The sequence below is a fragment of the Pectinophora gossypiella genome, chromosome Z (genome assembly GCF_024362695.1).
Source record: "Pectinophora gossypiella chromosome Z, ilPecGoss1.1, whole genome shotgun sequence".
NCBI lineage: Eukaryota > Metazoa > Arthropoda > Insecta > Lepidoptera > Gelechiidae > Pectinophora > Pectinophora gossypiella.
Window position 1 is genome coordinate 25,043,766 of NC_065433.1, and position 20,592 is coordinate 25,064,357.

Consider the following 20,592-nt stretch of genomic DNA (forward strand, 5'->3'; position numbering starts at 1 on the left):
TTAAAATCCTATTAACTTATGCATTCGACGGACTGCGAAGATCTGTTACTTTTTGACAGAAAAGCACTGGGCAAATAGGAACAAACATAATTATTCTTTAATATAATATTTTGTAGAGATGCACCGCTTGTTCTATTTTGGTTTTCGTGCCGCATACTTAATTATAATTGTCATATTTTTTTTATACAATCTCACCATACCGAATACTGTGAGGGACGATTCAGCTCGTGATTCTAAATTAATAAATTGGAATTTCCGTTGCAAAAGTATGGAATATAACAATTTTATGCATTCGAGGATTCCGGGTCCGATACAAACTTTTACTGATTTGCGAATTTGTTTTTGATTGTAAAACAATATCGTATAAACTCATGAATCTATACAAAAACTTAGTAAGAAATATAATAAAAACTATGCCTTTGTCTAGAACCCCAGGACAGATTTTGAAAATATTCGAGATTGTGGATGATTTACAATAGTGAAACCCAACGCAGCAGTTCCTGGGCATCATTTGGACCACAAGTCATAGGTACAAAATAATAGCTGACAGGATATTCCTAGCACATTACAATGCTAGCACGTTACATTCTTTAATTGTTCGGAGATGTATATATATATATATATAGGTACTCCTCTACGCTTGAGAGTCCTCTTAAAAGAATATAAAAAAATATGTGAAACTACGTTATTACGTTGGGATCATGATTGTTTTATCTGCATAAAACCATTTACACAAAAAAAAATAATGCTGAAGTCACTTTAAATTACACTAGAACGACATTAATCGATATAACAGGAAAGACAAAAGATGAGTTTTCTCTATCTCTCCTAAAAAGAATTAATTCAGTAGATGACCTGACATCCGTTGGTGCAAAATACCATCAGTATTGTTTAAGTGTACTTAAAGAAAAACTAATTAATTCACGACTTGTAAAGGTAGATGAGGCTATGAACAACTAAATTAATTATATTAATGATAATTCAGATTGCGAGTTTATTCTTCATGAACTGGTTAATGTTTGTAGAAGATTATAAATAAACTTAATAAACAGGCAACTTCAAATCGGATTAAGTGTGACATTACATAGGAAATTTGGTTCTAAAAAAAATATTGACATATGCCATGCTCTAGGGTTCTACGCGTCTTATAATGTGTAGCTATCCGTTCGTCCAGTTCGTTTTTGACAATGTTGATTTTAACACAGAACATTGACTGGTGAAGGAACTTTCCATAATCTGGGAGGAATCAGTATTGTGACTTCAGCAACTTCAAGACCACAACAAGTTTGAATATACTTTTATTGAATTGAAAATGAATAATAGTTAACAAATGTGGTCAAGAGCAAGTTGGACCGATGGTTTTGTACTCATTGTGTTACATTTACTTACCAAAACATTTGCGTTTTTTTTTTCATACAATTCGGAGTCCTTCGGGAGCCCTACCCCAGCCTGTAATGTCCTAACTAAACTAGGTATCACAAAGTGATTTTTGTGACATGCCCCCATCGGAATTCGAACCCGGGGCATCTGGATCGTGAGCCCAACGCTCAACCACTGGACTACGGAGGCGGTTACCACAGGGTCGTGGTAAGGATCTATACAAAGTATGAACTTTAATTTTAGCCGTACATCTTGCGAAGTTTTACATCCTCGCAAAACGCCGCTTGCCGTTTTAGATGAATTGCTTCAATGTGGCCTTTTAATCTCTTGTCATTTTCAACTAATATATGTTATTGTTTATTAAAATATTGTCCCAAAACCTCGTTAGGCAGGCAGAAAAGTTATGCAGTTTTAATAAAAAATATGCTTAGGGTTGATGGAAGTATTGAGAAGCAAGGAGATCCAGCCAAAGCAGTAACAGCTAAGGCTGATCTCATTTTTTTTATTACTCTAAGACAATTACTACATTTGCGAGAATGTAAGACTTCGATATATGACTAAAATTAAAGAAATGCATGCATCGAAGGGATATCCGAAAAAGGTGACCTTATTACAATTGTTGCTGCTGCTGCTCGAGTAACAAAAACATGTTATAATATTTTTGTTAACTAGCTGACATGGATAGTGACTGCATAATTAATTAATTATCTGACCTCAATAATGTTTCTGTACCAACAGCCTGCCATCCAGCTTTGATAACTTTATATTATGTTCATCATCATCAGCCCATTAACGTCCCCACTGCTGAGGCACGGGCCTTCCCTATGGATGGATAGGGAGATCGGGCCTTAAACCATCACGCGGGCCCAGTGCGGATTGATGGTTATTAACGACTGCTAATGCAGCCGGGACCAACGGCTTAAAGTTCTTTCCGAATCACGGAGATTATGTTAGTGTTTATTAAAAGTTTTTTCCAAAACATTGTTCCTACAAGACAAATAGCTTTGGAAACACAACAATGTTATAAAACTGAAAATGAACTACAATTTCAGTCCCACTGGGCATTTAAATAAATAAGTACTTATGAAAAAGAGGCCGGGATTTTTTGCCGCAAACGATATTTTACTGTATATTATTATCGGGTTTCAATACGAACCATTGACCAGGGTATATCAGATTAAGAGTGAAATTTATTGCCTTTGAACGCCAGCATTTCGGACAAAAGTGGATTATAGGTACCTTGTTGAATTGTACCAAACTACCAGCATTCTTTATTATTGCTGGCCATTGAAAACAAAAACGGGAAAAATATTCGTTGATCTTATTATAGGACAACAAAACGTTCTCCTAAAATAGGCAGAAAATTCTTTTTAAACGAAGATAATTAATGTTACTTTTACCGCCATTGCACATACGAATGCTTTAGTAGGAAGTAATTTAATGACTCTTACTATTTCTTCTCCTTGACAGTTTGATAAGGGTCTTGAATGATTGAATAATCGCTAAGTATCGCGTTCAAGGCTACCACAACCACGATTACAATTTGTTTCTTTTGAACAAACACGTCGATTAGCCCGTTACGTGTATGTTTTATTTATGATAGTGTATGTACCTCAGTAACAACGAATGATGTTTATACGGTCCCAAAACTGGATATGGCATGACGAAGAGTTCTCTTCACTTTAGATGTCTCCAACCTACAATAAGTTATCGTATAATTCATTATCGGAATTTGGAATTTTTGACTAAGTAATATCTAGGTATTTATTGACGTTTATTTATTGATCTATGCCTATTCCCTTTAGACTTCGGGGAAGCAATTAATTTAGGATCCTATGATCCTAAGTATGCGTGGGCGTGGGCGTCGTCGGCTGATGATGATGATCCTAACTACTATCTAAGGCTACAATGCCGGACTGGAAAGTTTCAGTAAACCTTCATCCGGCTCGTGGGGAATTAAAAAGATCATATTAAGCATATCACAATATTTGCATATTGGTATGTTCAAGGCGTTCAAGGATTGTAGTATTCAAGCAAACAGCCACATGAGGGCTGTCAATAGATGGTATGGCATCTGTTAACAACTGCAGAGGTTTTTATATATTCTTTTCTGACTGGTAGTCGGCGGGTTAGATAACGTTTGTTCAGTTTGGCTATCAGTGTCCATGATCTTATTGTCCCTCCTCCACCTTGTCAGCTGTTTAACGGTAGGTACATATTGTAAAATATTATTAATTATTTCTGAAAAACTCGTGTTTCCATCATCCTCAAAGTCTACACCTTTCGCAATGTATATCAAAACGTTTTCTATAGACAAAGTTAACTCTTTTGTTCTTGGCAAAGGAAATTCAAAATACATACTTTCTACTACTTTTATACGCAAGCAATGCTTATTTATATCAATGATGAACCTAGTGCTCACGTTAACAAATATTTTAAGGCAGACACAACTTCCAAAGTGATAGTTGTAGAGTCGTTAGGCGTCATTGCTTAATAATATTCATTTTTTGATTTTATGTGATAAATATAAGAATATTTAAATAACTCATACTACATCGTCATTTTACAAAATGTTTGCCTATTACTATTCCTTACTTTATTTGACGAGTAATTTATAAATAGTAATGTCCACGAATGTATTAGCACCTCTCTGGCGCAATAAACGACTAATAGTTTAAGGTTCGGTGTGCGGCCAGTTTCGGACGAACAGTGCATTTGAGACGGCGCAGTTGTAAACGACGACAGTAAACTCAATTTGAAAACTAGGTATGTTTTATTTCGCTATATTTTCTTCAGTGTTTGCGTAGCGATAGTCGTTCCTAACTTGTTTGGTTTTATTTTTTTAGAAAACTTTATTACTATAGATACGTAATTACTGTTTTTATTTAATTAATATTTAATATTATATTATTATTATTTTTTTATTTAACCTGCATTGGAGCAGCGTGGTTGAGTATGCTCCATACCCCCTCCGGTTGATTGAGGGGAGGCCTGTGCCCAGCAGTGGGACGGATATAGGCTGTTTATGATTTATGTTAATTTAGTTTGAAATACCGGGAGAATTTGCAACAGACACTTTAATTAATATAATTGTTGGCAACATCCAACAAATTTATATTTTTTACTTTTTTAATCCATAAAATAGCAATACTTTTTTCTCTTCTTTTTCTACGATCAACTAACTGTGTAATAACGCAAATTGTGTGTGCCTAATTTTTATTAAAACTACGTGGTCAACTCAAAGTCGCTGTATTCTTTACCATCTTATACACACCAGGCAGAGCACATCACCATCTGTGTGCGACATATATATACAACTTATATTTATTTGTATTGTATTATTGAAACTTCCAGGTACGATTTTGTCGTTTTTACATCTTAACTCTTTGTTATAACAAAATTGGGTAACATTTCTTTGGTGATTATTTTATATTCATTGAAACATGGATTCATCCGTGCCCATTAATTCGCATGGACAGTAATATAACCTATCCGGTAAAATTTGGTAGCACACTCAGTGCGAACCCCGTCCGAGTACAAAATTTTTCGATCTTTTGTGTTTATAAGTAGATAAGTATTTTTGTTCATTGTATTCCACTGCTGAGGTTTAATATTCAAATGACTTAAACACTCAAATCTCACAAAGAAAGCTGATCTGTTATGAAATCATTGGAAAATGCCGTCAAACTACTTTTAGCCTCATGTATCTACGCCACGTGATGAAATGAGAAAGTAACGAGACCGGTAGATTAAAGTTGTTGCTGACTATTCGATTAAAACAACCTACACACATCCCACTTCGGAATACGACGGTCTCTTCACTGGTTACTGTTATTTATTTGACAAACACCCACGCATCCTTAGTTCACTTTAGAGAACTAAATGAAAATAATTCATTGATAAACAACAAGTGACTATTGTAGGTAATAGAAACATTCAAGACCACGAAACAATCGCTATGACAGTAAACGAAAACTGCCAAGTTCCTTCATCTAAGGATGCGACCGCGTCAATTTCCATAAAAATGTTCCTTAAATTAACCTGTGGGTCTAACTCGAGGAGTTTGATGATCCTAGCTGTACAGGAGGTCGAATATTCCGTATTCCATTCCTATTCACGACTATTGGATAAATCTCCTCATAAGTGAGGACGGCTGAAGGTCAACTTATACAAAACGATGGTTTCCGGCTTAAATCAATTTCCTGCGCATACCACGTCTAGAGCGTACGAGTATTAAGGCTAATAAAATAAACATTATTGGATTGTCTAACACCATAACTACTAACTCAAGGATAATACCTAACGTCCTTATGTACTAAATAAGGACAATTTATTTGACTAAGTTGTTATTATCCGTTGGGAACAGGCGCTGCATGCTGAGATACAGGTTTCACCTAGTTCGGCTGCAGAGGCTTATTACCTTACCTGTTATAAATATGTTATTAGCCTATGAAACAATGTATTGAACTGTACTATACATTATATGAACAAATAAATAAATAATAAAAAAAAAACAGATATTTGTTTAGTTTAGTGCTTGTTGAATTTGACTGACAGACTTACATTTTAAAATGTAAAGTGTATTTTGTGTTTTTATTTTATTTTACTTTTGTGTTTTATCTTGTAAGTTTAGACGTAAGATTTAACATGAGTCTGAGACACCTTAATTAATAAAACTTTATTTATTTATTTTAACTGTAACAGACACGTAGTTTGTTGTAAGTGTTAGGTTTGCTTAGTCCGAGGCAAAAGAAGCATGACGTAGAAATCTACTAATGCCATGTCTTGAAGGACGTTATTATAAGCCTTATGTAATTGATAGAGAACCTACAGCAAACTTGAATTTATGACCCAAGATAAAACATTTGCTTGACTTAGGTACACTTGTCACATAATTATTAGATCACAAATGTAATTCACTTTTTTAATTTGTGAAAGTTGAACTGTATTAAATGGTTACCAGTACTATAAATCAAAGACATACAAAGGTGGTGGTATTATTCATTTCACCTCATTGTCCCACCAATTATTCGGTCTTCCATCCTTCTTTCTTTTACTAGTCTCACATATTTTCACAGTAACCTTAAACATTTGATTCTCCACAGATCTTTTGAAGTCATATCTTTCGCATCATCATCTATCACTTTAGCCCTCTGAACGTGAATGTTTGTGAGGTAAGCAGCTTACAAAAAACCATGTGTAGTGGAATGCTGACCAAATTTTTAATGACTCTATTTTTCTTGATTTATGTATGGGTAGTGTTAACGACACACGGACATTTTTATATGGATTTTATACTTTTTGATAATTGTATACAATCTCCTTAGTTTGACTGTCTTTTGTTTTGTCTCTTCCAATTTTGGCTGTCACCAAGATCGGTCGTTGAGTTTTTAAGTTATTTTATTTTTGCTTTTCTTTTATGTATTTTCTTTTTCCTTGTATATATTTCTAGTAAAGTTATATTCCTTCAGTTTTTCTTATTATTTCCGCGCACCCGCTGCCGAACATTTACAGGTAGTTTCACCAAATACTGTATTTTGTTCCAACCAACTATTGCCACTGAAAGTTTTACTAGTTTCTTATTGGATATTTGCCTCATATGACATTCAATACTCAGGCGGAGCTTGAGAGTTTTGTCCGGTATAAGAATTAAGACAAAATGCCTGAAAGTGTCTACGTGGGCTGAGGGGATTATTATGTTGAAGAAGCAACGGCCCGGAGCGGACATATAGCAACAAGCCCCAAAGAAGGGTAAAACTACGGCAGTTACAAAAGTACATGAAGTAAAATCAATCTTTTTACGCAAACAAGTAATGAACCAGCGACAGCTCTGCCAGCGAAGCAGCTGCAGAGTTTGTGAGTCTTTGAGTAGGTACGCGAAAGTCAACGAGAATACGCCACCAGTCTACGAAAAGATCACGAAGAGATACCGAAGTTTCTGTGCATGTGGCCGATCTTTGGGTACAGATATTGTATAGGAAGTAAAAGTAATGAACACATACGTTCTTACAAGTAAGTCACAAAAACTAGGTATCAGTTGGAACTGATATTCAAATTCAAAAATATCTTTATTCAGTAGGTAACATCATCGTAGGAAATACTTTGAAACGTCAATTTTTACATCCCTGTATACAGAGTGTTAGTGACATCGTAACGAATACTGAGGGGTATGATTTAGATCATGATTCGGAGTTAATATCAAGTGGAATTTTCTGGATAAAATTCTACCTGATGTCAACTCAGAATTATGGTTTGAATCATCCCTCAAAGTTCTCGTTACGATGTCACTAATACCTTATTATGTATAACCTCTCATCCGCCTAAAACTACTGCAGCTTCTTACAACCTGTATATAATTGAAACTAGACCCCAGTGAAACCATGCAGTGGAACCTGCCGCTCGAAAAGAGATGTAGCAGACTACTTGAAAAGACGCATACATACTTAATTAAATAATATTATTAATTTGTACTTATGTTATTCAAAAATGTAAATGAATCAAAAATGCAATAATTTAATTCAACTATATAATATATTTGTTTTGAGCTGTACATACTATAATGAGAGACGCGACATCGAGCCACTTACTATAAAGACTCACCGTCGAGGGAATCTACAAAAATATTACCGGAAAGGTTGTTGAAGGCGGTTGGTGGTTGTTATTTTTAACCTGCCGGGTATTATAGGTGGTTTTAGAATATTTTCCTATATTTAACGCAAACTATTTATCATAAGTAGGTCTCTTTTTACGCAATGAATATCTTTCGTCTGATAGTATAAATATCCTTCATTGTTACAAAAGATAAAGAAATGATACTTCAACAAAGACTTCCAATTACGTACCTATTTGATAAGAATATAATAACATCATTAGTAACATGAAGTAAAAATTGAACAATTGACGATATGATAGAATAACGCATGCCATAAAAGGCTTGATAGTCCATTGTCAGAAGAGCCACAGAGGTCGATTAACTGTGTGATGCTCCCTGGCCAGACCACCATCTCAATTTGGGCAATGATTCTTGTGATTACCACGAACGGAACGTTGATTCTTGAAATGGGAGTGACAAAAATAGCCTGGTATAAGTTTGTTTTCAATTTCATTTGGTGAAATACTAGAAATCCGCGTTATACGAGAGCTGCATCGCACTAAGCCCCCTATGATTGGAAACGGCAGATGTACTCGACGTGCTCTCATTTACCGATGGCTGTGTAATTTTGTTTTCGATCTGATCAGATTGTTATCGGTGCGGATACAGATTTCCAATATTTGATATTTTTCACGCCAAATAAGTAAGATACCTCCAAAACTAAAAGTATTTCTTTTTTGCCTTTGCCCAGCAGTAGGACAATGTAGGCTAGAAATTGAGTTATCTGTGAAAAATATTACAGATAACTTGTTTTGCAATATGTTTTCCATAATCTGGCCTTGATAATCTTAGATTACCTAACCTGATAACGTAGCATTTATCGGAATAGGAATTATGAGATAAACTAGGCACAACAAATGCAACAACGCTAGAACTATTTTTGCAAAGCTATTCCTTCAACAACGCGGTATACACATAATTATTACAAATTGTTGGCGATTAATTACCGTAATCTTCATATTTCTAGAAATTCGCTTCTGTCATGGTGCTGACATTGTACAAGTTGGATCCGAGCTCATCGGTGCGGGCAGTATTGATGACAATCGAAGCCCTAAACATCCAAGATATCGAGTACATCGATGTCAACTTGCTGACCGGGGAACATCTTAAAGATGAATACGTGCAGGTGGGTACGAAAAACTGCCTTTTAATACAAAAAAAAAACAACTTAAAAGATATTTAGTTAAATCTACGTATAAAACCGAAATAACTAGATCCTATAGCCTACTTCTATGGCAGTATAGCCAGGGTTATAAGCAATTGAATGTTATATCAGTTTTACGGATTTTGAGTCAAAAACTTGTATTCAATATTTGAGCTCCTCAAAATAAGATTATCGTAAGCAGCAATGAATGCAGTATTGTCTTTAATTTCAGTTAAATCCTCAACACACTATTCCGACGCTGAAGGATGACGACTTTGTCATTTGGGACAGGTAATATTATAAAATTTTAAATATAATGACGCCATAATATAAGTGATACCACAGGACGTTGAAGAAGAGTCTTGATTAACAATGGATTATAAACCTTCTATCATTAAAACGGTAATTTTTTCGCTTGTCATAGAACATGCCGGATATTTACTTACCAATTTGTTTAAATATAAACCGTGTTACGATCTACTCTTTTATTGATGACTAAGAAGGAAGCATGAGAAGTATGTCAGAATCGAATCAAATGGAATTCCATAGTCTCTACTAGCCCCGGTCAAAAATAGGCGTTAACTTATATATGTTGTATGTAATGGAAACGGTGAGTTGACTATTCTAATAAGGAGGACGCGAATTATTACAGACGCATAAGCCAATGGAGACGATCAATCACCATAGTCATGTTCTAAATTATTATACCTTGTATTTCCAGTCACGCAATAAGCAGCTATCTGGTTAACAAGTACGCGAGTGACGAGTCTTTATACCCTGGGGAGATAAAGATGAGAGCAATCATTGATCAAAGACTCCACTTTGATAGTGGCATCCTGTTCCCTGCGTTGCGAGGAGCGGTCGTAAGTAATATAATTATTATTACATTAAGTATACATATTTTAAAGTGGTGATAAGCAGTGGTAGCCCAGTTGGTAGACAGCTTGCCTCACACTTTAAGGTGGCAGGTTGGAATTCAGCTTAGAAAGAAAGCAGCAAAATTTGTTTTTGAATTCATATTTGGATCATAAATGATTATCACGTGCTCAGTGGTGAAGCAAGACATTGAGAGAAAACCCAAATTCCCGTGAAATGCATTTTCGGAGGTATGTGACCTAAGCTGTATTGAGCTGATTTTCCCTTCGCGGGTTGGAAGGTCAGACAGGTAGTCGCTTCTGTTAAAAGCCGGTCCTGACAAAGCTTCAAATTAGGTAAGCGGACCCTGTGAAAAACGGGATAATGCTAGTGAGATGATGATACATTATTTTAAAGTGACTTATAGTTGCTTCGTACGAAACTACTTAGCTTATCTGGACATAACATTTACTATATTACAGTAGTTAACAAGTGTAAGTATTTTGTCACCATGCAATTAGTGTAAGTATTTTGTGTGTTAACGACGGCCTCCTTGGTTCTATTAAGTTTTTTTATATGTCATTTTTATTACATTCTATTGTTTTTTTGACATTGTGCTGCACAGACTTTTTTTGCTTGCGATACTCTCAACAAGTAAATGAAATGAAATGAAACGAAACGAAACGAAATGAAATATTGTAACAGAAGGCAGTTTAGTTCCACTATCCGACAACAGATGGCGCCACAGGGAAAATTAGAACGCGGTAACTATGTTGTCACCGCCAACATATAAGTATTTGAGAAAACCAATGCTTCTGTATTCCGATTAGGGATAGCTGCAAGATCTAGCTTCCGCCTCTGTGGAACTAGATTTGAACGCCACCTATATCGCGCCTGCTCCATACGGTTGGCATACGAAGTTGCGCTTCTTCGAGGGGCCTACTTTCGTTGAAAGACCGTAACGTGTAGACACGATCCTCTCTCCGCACTCTGTAATTCGTACGTTTGTACCGGAATAAACTCGTCCACGTCACTTGTCGTTTCCCTTCTCTGCCCGCTCAACCCCCACCTTACTACATTGGCGCTCAACTCGTGGCCAGTCAGTACGAAGCTACAGCTCCTGCAGACCTCACGCCGCGGCACTACGGGTTAATGAGTGACAAGGAAGACAACGACAAATTCGAAGGCGACGACAAATTCGAAGATACTATCGAATTACCGGGTTCCACGCGATCGGGTCGTATCTACAAACCGAACATGTCAGACAAGCCAGTGATGTTGACGAGTGAGCAATTTGCCCAATTTTTGAATAGGGTATCTCCTTCCCCTGCACCAGCTACGAGAGGCTCCTTCACGAACTGCACATGTACTTATGACGGTCGTCCGAGTCCTGAGTTGGTCGAGGCCTTTTTAACAGCGGTCAACATTTTCAAGCGCAATGAGAACATGCCTGACACGATCGCCCTGGAAGAGCTGCCTTTGCTCCTTAAGGAAGAAGCTGGAATATGGTGGCAAGGTGTACACAAGCAAGACCATACCTGGGATGACTTTCAAACTCTCCTGCGTGACAACTTTGCACCTAAAAGAGAGGAATGGTTAGTTTATATGGATATTACGCAGAAGAAGCAAGAATCCAGGGGGAGGGCGAACAGGAACAACCAGTTGAGTACGCAAGCAGACTGCTCACTAAACCAGAAAGAAATTACTCAACCACAGTCCTGCCTTATTTGTCGGGTCGACGGCATAGGCAGAGGGGGAGAGTTGTAACAGAAGGCAGTTTAGTTCCACTATCCGACAACAGATGGCGCCACAGGGAAAATTAGAACGCGGTAACTATGTTGTCACCGCCAACATATAAGTATTTGAGAAAACCAATGCTTCTGTATTCCGATTCCGGACAGTCGGAGTTGCATTTCCGCACGCACTTCTGCTGTCTGCGCACGCTCGTACCCAGTGTTCGTGGAAGTGGCGGGCATCTCCCCCCTTCCGAAACCCCTCGACAAAGATCGAGGTTAGGGGCTTAGGCCGCTTAGGGCTCGCTAGGTCCGGCCCGACCCCCCGACCCGCGACAGGTGGTCGCGACTAGGTACCGGTGAGCTCCCGGAACCCCACACTTCGGCACTGGTCTGCCGGGTGTGGTTAGGCCGGGAGGGAAGCCGGTGGGAGCGATCGCCTGGCACGGGTAAGATCGGGTGTCGGTCGGCTTCCGAGAGGTCGGGAGGTCTTTGCCCAGCGGGCTGGGGACGCCTGGTGCGCCAGGTGTCCCCCGGTTGTTCCCCCGGCGGGAAAGGAGTTTTGACTCCGCCGCCGGGTGAATCGTCAATTGGGGTGGTGGGGGGTCATGCCGCCCCCCTCCCTCTCCAAACGGCGCCCTAAGCGCCCCAGGGTCTTCCGCAGGAGCGCGGCGGCTTCCCTACTTGGGATTCCGCACCTGCGGGAGACCCTGGCGTCACTGCGCCAACCCGCGCGTGACGCAGTGCGTCCCTCCCCCCCTTCCACGCCGGGGGCAGGGGAGACGTACTTTGATGCGCCCCTCGCCCCCGCGGGCGAGGGCCCCCCGTCACCGGGGCCTCGGCGGTCGCCTCCACTCTCCATGCCGGAGCTGGGGCCGCCGTCGCCGCCGCCGCGCCGGACAGCGCCGCCGCTGCACTTAGCAGCAGCCCCGCTGCCGCAGCGCCCCTCTCGCGCGAGCCGCTCCCCGGCCCGCTCGACGTCCCCGCCGCCGGCCAAAGTGCTCGCCGCCCAGTCCCCGTCTTCGGGAGAGGGCAGGCATGCACTTCGACTGCCGGTGCGCGGAGCCCTATCTCCCCCCCCGTTCCGAGGAGGGTTGAGACAGGTCGCGCCCACGCCGGCGCCACGCCAGTCGCCGGAGGCGATGGATACGCAGCCGTCGTACGCGGCTGTGGCCTCGACACCTCCCGCGACTTCTCCACGGCTAATACCGCAGCGGGACGTACATTCCCCGCTCCAGGCCAAGCCCGCGTCGCAGCCCGCTCCGCCGAAGCGAGAGCGTTACCCCCCTTTGGTGGTGGAGGTACTCCCGGACTGGGCTCGGCACTTCCGAGCCCTCCGGGAGAAGCTCGGACACCCCCCTAACGCCCGACCATACGGGCGGGGGGTGCGCTTTATCCCGCGCACAGGGGAGGAGTACAGGACCATTCAGTCCTACCTGATGGCCCTGGAAAAGGAGACCACGATATCGTGGTTCTCCTACTCCCTTCCGGCGGAGCGCAACCTCAAGGTTGCCATCCGAGGGCTGCCGGTTGACACCGACCCAGCCCTCATTGAGGCCGAGTTACGCCGACTGGGGTACACCCCTGAGTTCGTGCGCGCCATCCAGGCGCGTTTCGGACGACCCGGGTGTATTTACCATGCCCAGCTCGAGCGTAACGCTGCGACCATCCCGGGCATTTATGGAGTCACGGAACTCCTCAACATGCCCGGGGTGAAGATAGAGGCCTGGCGGGGCAAAAAGGGACCGGCGCAGTGCCACCGGTGCCAGCAGTTCCGCCACTCCTCGCACAAGTGCCACCGCAAGATTGCGTGTGTGCGGTGTGGGGAGGAACACGCGGCCAGGGACTGCCCCAGACCTAGGGAGCAACCGGCGACCTGCGCCAACTGTGGTGGGCCACATCCCGCCAACCATGTGGCCTGCCCGGCCTTCGTGCGCGAGGCGCGCAACAAGAAGGCCGGAACCACAGCCCGCACCTCCTCGGGGCAAGCGACCAAGAAGGTCTTGGTCGCGCCCACAGGCGAGTCGAACGCCCAGGGGTCGCTCATGGCGGCGGCCAACGGCCCGAAGAGTGGCCCTACGAAACGGCGTAAGAGGAGGCGCGGCAGGGAAGGAAAAGGTCCCTTCTTGCCCCAAATCCCGCCGCGACAGCAGCCTAAGGAGCCGGCGACATCGTCTGCTCCAAAGACAACCCCCTCCATCCGACCCCCCGCCCCAAGCCAGGGGAAGGGGAAGTCGGCCGGAACTGGCGATCCAGCCGCCGCCAAGAAGGCGGCACTACTGGTCGCCATGGGGGTACTCCAAGATGTCCTGAAGGCACTGGAGCAGGATCTCGATCCTGTTACAGTGCTTTTGGACGGGATGAAGAGGTTGTTAACGGCATAAAATTTATGTCGTTAAGAATCCTTCATTGGAACGCCGAAGGCCTGTCTAGAAAGATAGGTCTTCTACGTGTTCTCTTGAGGGAGCAGAACATTGATGTCGCCCTGATCTCAGAGACCAAGCTGAGAGGCGCAGACCGACTGAAGATCCCCAACTTCTTCGTATACCGGAAGGACGAGCTCAGTGACCTCGGTCAGGCCTATAGAGGCCTAGCCGTCCTGGTAAGAAGAAGGTTGGTGCACCAGCCTCTGCCACCTATCGCTGGTCTTCAGTCGATCTACGCCCTGGGAGTGGAGATTGCTCTCGGAGACGTCCCAACACGTGTGTTTGCGGTGTATAAGCCGCCGGCGGCGCGCCTTGTCCTCGCGGACGTTCAGAAAATTCTGGACAGCCCGGGGCCAACGATCGCGGCCGGTGACTGGAACTGCAAGCACGTTGGTTGGAATTCCACGTGGACCTGTCCAAATGGACGACGTCTGTTCGATGACGCCAACGGGGGCGGGTATGTGGTTCTGGGGCCGGAGACCCCGACCCACTACCCGCACAACCCCGCTCATCTCCCAGACGTGATAGACCTCGCGGTGGTCAAGGGGCTCCGGCCCGATCCCACCGTTGAGACGTTAGACTATCACACAGGCTCCGACCATCAACCAGTCCTGATGGTCATTTCAAACCATCCTACCAGGACGAGGCTGCTGCCGCCGCGGCGGAAGTACTCCTGGGATAAATTCGGCCAGTACATGGTAGAGAACACTCCCATGCGACCAGTCTCGACCCCCACGGATGTCGACGAGTTGGCAACCGAGTTCGCCTCTACAGTCCAGCGGGCACTGCAACATGCCGCGCTCGAAGCTCCCAAACCGGGAGCCGCTCCTCCCACGCCGAAGCATATTGCGAATATGCTCGCGGAAAAGAGGCGACTCCGCAAGCAGTGGAACACCACGCGTTGCCCCACCATGAAGTCCCGGCTGAATGCGCTGGCCGAGAAGATCTCGGCCGCGCTCGATAGTGCCTCCGCCGACTCTTGGCAACACACTATCGACTCAGCCGGCGAGGATTGGACCGGCATCCATAGACTGTGTCGACAGCTCTCCGGGAAGCCGACACCAGTGCGACCTCTCCTCGCTCAGGACGGGACACCCCGTTTTAGAGCTGAGGATCGAGCGGAAATCTTCGCTGAGTGTCTGGAGAGCCAATTTCGGCCGAACCCAGGCGCCGACCACGACGAAGAAGAAGTCTCCCGAAATCTAGCGGGCTATTTCGGTCAGCCGATAGCCCCTGATGAGGATCCCGTCGTCTTTACGCCCGGACAGGTGCTCCGGGCGATAAGACGGACTCCGCTCCGGAAGGCCCCCGGCCCGGATGGCATTACCAACGAAATGCTGCGTCACCTTCCACCGCGTTCAGTCGCAGCGGTGACGCGCATTTTTAATGGCATCACGCGGACGGGGCACTTTCCGGATTGCTGGAAGCTTGGGCGAGTTATCATGCTCCCCAAGCCCGGGAAGAATATCCTGAAGCCTGAGAGCTATCGGCCAATCACCTTGCTACCGAACATCAGCAAGGTGTTTGAGAGACTTCTTCTGCGTCACATGATCCCACACATCATGCCACGCGAGGAACAATTCGGCTTTCGAGCCGAACATTCCACGACCCTTCAACTGACAAGGGTACTGCACGATATGACGGCGGCCCTCAACAAGAGGGAGACCACCGTAGCGGTATTCTTGGATATGGAGAAGGCGTTCGATCGCGTATGGCACCCGGGCTTGGTATATAAGCTGTCCACGTCTACGACTCCACGTCGAGTCGTTAAGACTGTGGCCACCTTTTTAGAGAATAGGCGCTTCCAGGTGGCAGTGGAAGGCGCCCTCTCCCAAGTCCGAAGGATCGCTGCGGGAGTTCCCCAGGGTAGCTGCCTATCTCCGGTTTGCTACGCCAGGTACACGGATGATATCCCCGTGGAGGGAGGGTCCAAGCTGGCGCTTTACGCCGATGACGCTGCCTTCTTCGCGACGTCCTTGAACGCCAAGCACGCTGCGAAGAAGATGCAGCGAACCTTGGATGCCCTCCCTGCCTGGCTGGCAAAGTGGAGATTGACGGTGAACGTGGGGAAAACCCAAGCGATCACTGTGGGACGTGGTCGGCTACACCCTCCGAATCTGACGCTGCATGGTGAGGAGATCGGGTGGTCCTCGCAGGCTAAATACCTGGGTGTGACCATAGACCGCCACCTCACCATGGCCCAGCATGCGAGGAATGTGATCGGACAGGCAGGTGCTGCCACTGCTCTGCTCCGCCCCATTCTTTGCTCGAGTCTCCCGTTGCGCATGAAGCTCGGCGTGTATAAGGCGTACATTAGGACACGGCTTACCTATGCCGCCCCCGCGTGGTACGCATTGGTCTCTGAGACCCATCGCCAAAGACTGCGGGCACAGCAGTCCAAGGCGTTGCGCACCATCGCGGACGCGCCGAGATTCGTCCGCAACGAAGTAATTCGGAGGGACCTAAAAGTCGAGACCTTGGATGAGTTTATCTCCAGGCTCTCGACTGGGATGTTCGCGCGCGCGGACGAGTCAGATTTCGTGCACCTACGAAATCTGGCTCCATACCACGCGCGCCCCCCGGACTGGAAGCCGTATCCTCGCGAGCTGGCTGATGTGGAGGAGCTCGACGAGGATACCTACCCAGCAACGGACTGACCCAAGCCGCCGGTTTGAGGGCAACCGTCATTGTTGACGGTTTCGACCTTGCCGGCGGACTCATCGGACTGACCTCACCGGACTGACCCCGCCGGCTCGAGCTGACCTGGAAACTTCGGGTCAAGCTCGCCGGCCACCTACTATGACGAGACACGTACCGCCTGGCTGGAGTCGCTCACTGGGCCTCCCTCAACAGGGTCTCACCCGGTGGGCTGACTCGCCGGCGGTACCACCCCGGACAAAAGATTGGGCCTTCGGAGGCGCGAAACTCGCCCGCCGTGGCCCACCCCCGTGCCCCGCCCGTTTTAGCGGGCGGCGAGAGCTTCCGCACCAAAGGGGCTAAGCCCCGAGGGTGCCTCCCCGACGTCCGCTTCGCGGACGTCGAGAAGACAACAACTGGAACTGGCTTCTGTATTCCGATTAGGGATAGCTGCAAGATCTAGCTTCCGCCTCTGTGGAACTAGATTTGAACGCCACCTATATCGCGCCTGCTCCATACGGTTGGCATACGAAGTTGCGCTTCTTCGAGGGGCCTACTTTCGTTGAAAGACCGTAACGTGTAGACACGATCCTCTCTCCGCACTCTGTAATTCGTACGTTTGTACCGGAATAAACTCGTCCACGTCACTTGTCGTTTCCCTTCTCTGCCCGCTCAACCCCCACCTTACTACAATATGAAAAATATATTTATTAAGATGAAATATATATTTAAAAATATATATTATTAATGAATGAAATATATATATTTCATTATTATATTATTATAATACGTCAAGGTGACAGTATAGGATCGTGCAATTAAAATAAATGTATTAAGGACATTATTAAATTATAATTACTTTGACTTTGATGTTTGTTGTAGATTCTAATGTAGAAACTAATATCGTCGCTGGAAATCTCAATTGTTGGACAAATTATGATAGATTTTCATGAGTAGCAAAAAACATTTTTTGACACTTCTAGTCAGTCCAATAACTTTTATAATCCTTAACGTGTCTCAACACGTTAAACACCAAAATTCTTAAAATATCCATCACTTAAAAATAGACTTAAATCAATCAAATCAAATAAGCTTGGAATAGAAATCAACAGGAACCTCATAATCTTAGAGGAACCCGTAATCTGTAAGGATAATATATAACCAATAGCTCATGTTCATGTTCCTACTTCTTAATTACTTTTATTTTCTTACTTACTCTTCCTTAATGTCAGTCTAATCTTCCTCGTCAGTTTCCGGTAGTGTATCTGTAACGGTTGACTCTGTTGACTGATGAGGCTGCAGAAACAACGAGTTTATTTCTAAAAAAGAGAGTGGTGCAAGAAATGCTTTAATTGCAAAACTTAATTCAAGTCCTGATGTAGTGCATTTAAATTCATCTTAAAATAACGACTGGGTGTCAAAAATATCACGCATCAGAAAATAAATCAGATAGCAGTTTGAACCCCAATTTAAAATCTCCAAAAAAACGTAAGGACAAACATGGAATGTTCTTACGATTTTTTATCGAACGACGAGATAGAAGACTTTTCTCCAAATAGATCTGATCACAAAAAGAAACAGATAGTGAAAGTGATACAGATTGTGAATCTGTTGTGTTGAGCTATATCACTTAGGTATCCGATGGTTGTCTACTGATAGTAGATGCATACTCTAGTTTTTGCCTTAATTTTGTTTCTTGATTGAGAAAAATAGGATTTTTAGGGCTAACTAAACTTGCTCTATATCTTTCTAATTAATAATATTGGAGTTTACCACACCCATTTTACCATTTTCCAAATCTGTGACTATAAGTGGCGCGTACGAACATGGGACCATCACAGCTAATATAAAGACATGATCCTATTTAGTAATAAACTTGTAGTCGTAAAGTTTGTAGCCAACTCACGTCCTGGCTTGAAATAAAAAGAAAAAGCTTTTTGCTACAATTGGATTAAATGCCTAAGTAAGCTGTACTAGAAAATAGAGCAAACGAGACTTAACAACTATGAAAAACTAGACTACGATAAAAAATACATTTAATAAATTAATTTTGTACGTTCGGTTAAAGAGTCAAATATTATTTGTTTGAAAATTAAATGATGAAAGTGAAAAAATCTTTGAGAAATCTTAGGTACAAAAAGTAGTTTTAAGAAGCTAGTCTGACCTTCCAACCCGAAGGGAAAACCAGCCCAATAACAGGTTAGATCACATACCTCCGAAACGCATTTCTTGGGTATGTGGGTTTCCTCGCGATGTTTTCCTTCACAGCTGAACACGTGATTATTATTTATGATCTAAACATTTCAAAAATCATACGTTTAGGCCCGTGCTGGATACGAACCTGCGACCTTACAGTAAGAATCAGTTCTTCCAACTGGGCTATCACGGCTCATAAGATTTACGTGTTTATGTGGAAGAAATTGCTAAGTACCTTATCAATAGTCCATGGTACCTAGTACCCACGTTGAGGTTATTTATTTATATTGTAAGGCATCCACTGGTCGTCCAGCACGGCAAAGCGGCCAGCATAATGAGCACTTTTGGACAGAGCTCTCTTCGAGGAGTGCTTTTTGAATGGTTATTGTTTTGTTTTAAATTGGTATTATTTATACTATAGACAGGAGAGCTGGTTAGGTTGGAAAAAGATGTTCGAAGTTAGCCAAAGCAATTTTAATAATAAAAAGTCACAACAAAAACAGGCAAATCACTTTTTTGTTTTTCATAGGAGCCGGTTATCTATAGAGGCGAGAAGTTGTTCAGGCCAGAAAATTTGGACAAAATAAAATCGGCGTATGGGTTCACCAACAAGTTTTTAACAACACCCTGGCTTGCTGGTGACCAGCTCACTATAGCAGACATCTGCTGTATTGCTACCGTCTCCTCCATGAATGAAATATTTCCGGTCGCTGAAGACATGTAAGTCAAAAATTATATTCTTAAAGGGAATTCGTTCCAGATTTTAGACTTTTCTTATTAATTATTGTAATTTTATTGCAGTTATCCCAACTTGGCAGCATGGATGGCGCGTTGCTCGGAACAACATTTTTACAAAAAAGGAAATCTTCCTGGTTTAAATATTTTCCGCGAGTTGTTAAAATCGAAGCTTTCTTGAAATTATGAAACGTATATTTAGCTGCTAGGTTTTACACGATAGTTTGCAACTATACCACAATTAAAGCACCGCAACGAAGGAACATATTCCCCGAGAATTAGAAGAGGCACACACAAGCAATCTACAATTAGAAATAAATAATATTTGATAGCGAATATTGTTTTTTTACTACAGCTGATTCTTTCTTCATTCGTAACTGGAAACCAAGGCTAATCTTATAGTACTATATTTCTATCGGATAACTACTCTCAGGAGACCAATGTTCTAGGAAATGCTTCTTTGACTTTGTTTTTATTATATCCAAGGGTAGTCAAAGATTGTGTTGAATGAATAGAATGTAGAAAACCCGTAGAAAAGTAGCGTTTATTTCATCATCATCAATTTAAGAGCCACGCTCTTGTCGGTGTAGCATTTTCCATTCCAGTCTATCAAAGGCCAAATCCGCGTTTATTTATTGAACTTTATTTACAAAGATGGATGACTGTATTAAATATGGTTGTGTACTTCGGAGAGTACGTACTCAAATTGTGTTCCAGATAAGACAAGCTGTTGACGCAATAGTGCCATCAAAATAAAGTTACCACGAAGAGTGACTATGAGCTTATTAAATAAAATGTTATCTACTTGACTATTTCCTGCAAATGATCTCACAA

General features: G+C 43.1%; 1 protein-coding gene across 2 annotated transcripts; it reads left to right on the plus strand.

The window, feature by feature from the left end:
• The first annotated feature begins 4,049 nt into the window (after window positions 1-4,049).
• On the plus strand, window positions 4,050-20,094 carry LOC126380384 (glutathione S-transferase 1-like). 2 transcript variants are annotated; one of them, XM_050029775.1, is made up of 7 exons: window positions 4,090-4,146; window positions 6,486-6,554; window positions 9,000-9,158; window positions 9,409-9,467; window positions 9,898-10,039; window positions 19,553-19,743; window positions 19,825-20,094. In XM_050029775.1, the coding sequence occupies exons 3-7, from the start codon at window positions 9,015-9,017 to the stop codon at window positions 19,937-19,939; spliced, it is 651 nt and encodes a 216-aa protein (XP_049885732.1). In that variant the 5' UTR covers window positions 4,090-4,146; window positions 6,486-6,554; window positions 9,000-9,014; the 3' UTR covers window positions 19,940-20,094. The 2 variants fall into 2 exon arrangements, with proteins under 2 accessions (XP_049885731.1, XP_049885732.1); XM_050029774.1 differs by lacking the exon at window positions 6,486-6,554 and having other exon boundaries at window positions 4,050-4,146.
• Window positions 20,095-20,592: the final 498 nt, after the last annotated feature.

Excerpts from the sequence above, each read along its gene's own strand:
- LOC126380384 (XM_050029774.1), top strand. The coding sequence starts at position 9,015 with ATGGTGCTGACATTGTACAAGTTGGATCCGAGCTCATCGGTGCGGGCA. Across the intron at positions 9,159-9,408 it reads TTAAAGATGAATACGTGCAG|TTAAATCCTCAACACACTAT; the intron begins GTGGGTACGAAA and ends CTTTAATTTCAG. Across the intron at positions 9,468-9,897 it reads GACTTTGTCATTTGGGACAG|TCACGCAATAAGCAGCTATC; the intron begins GTAATATTATAA and ends TTGTATTTCCAG.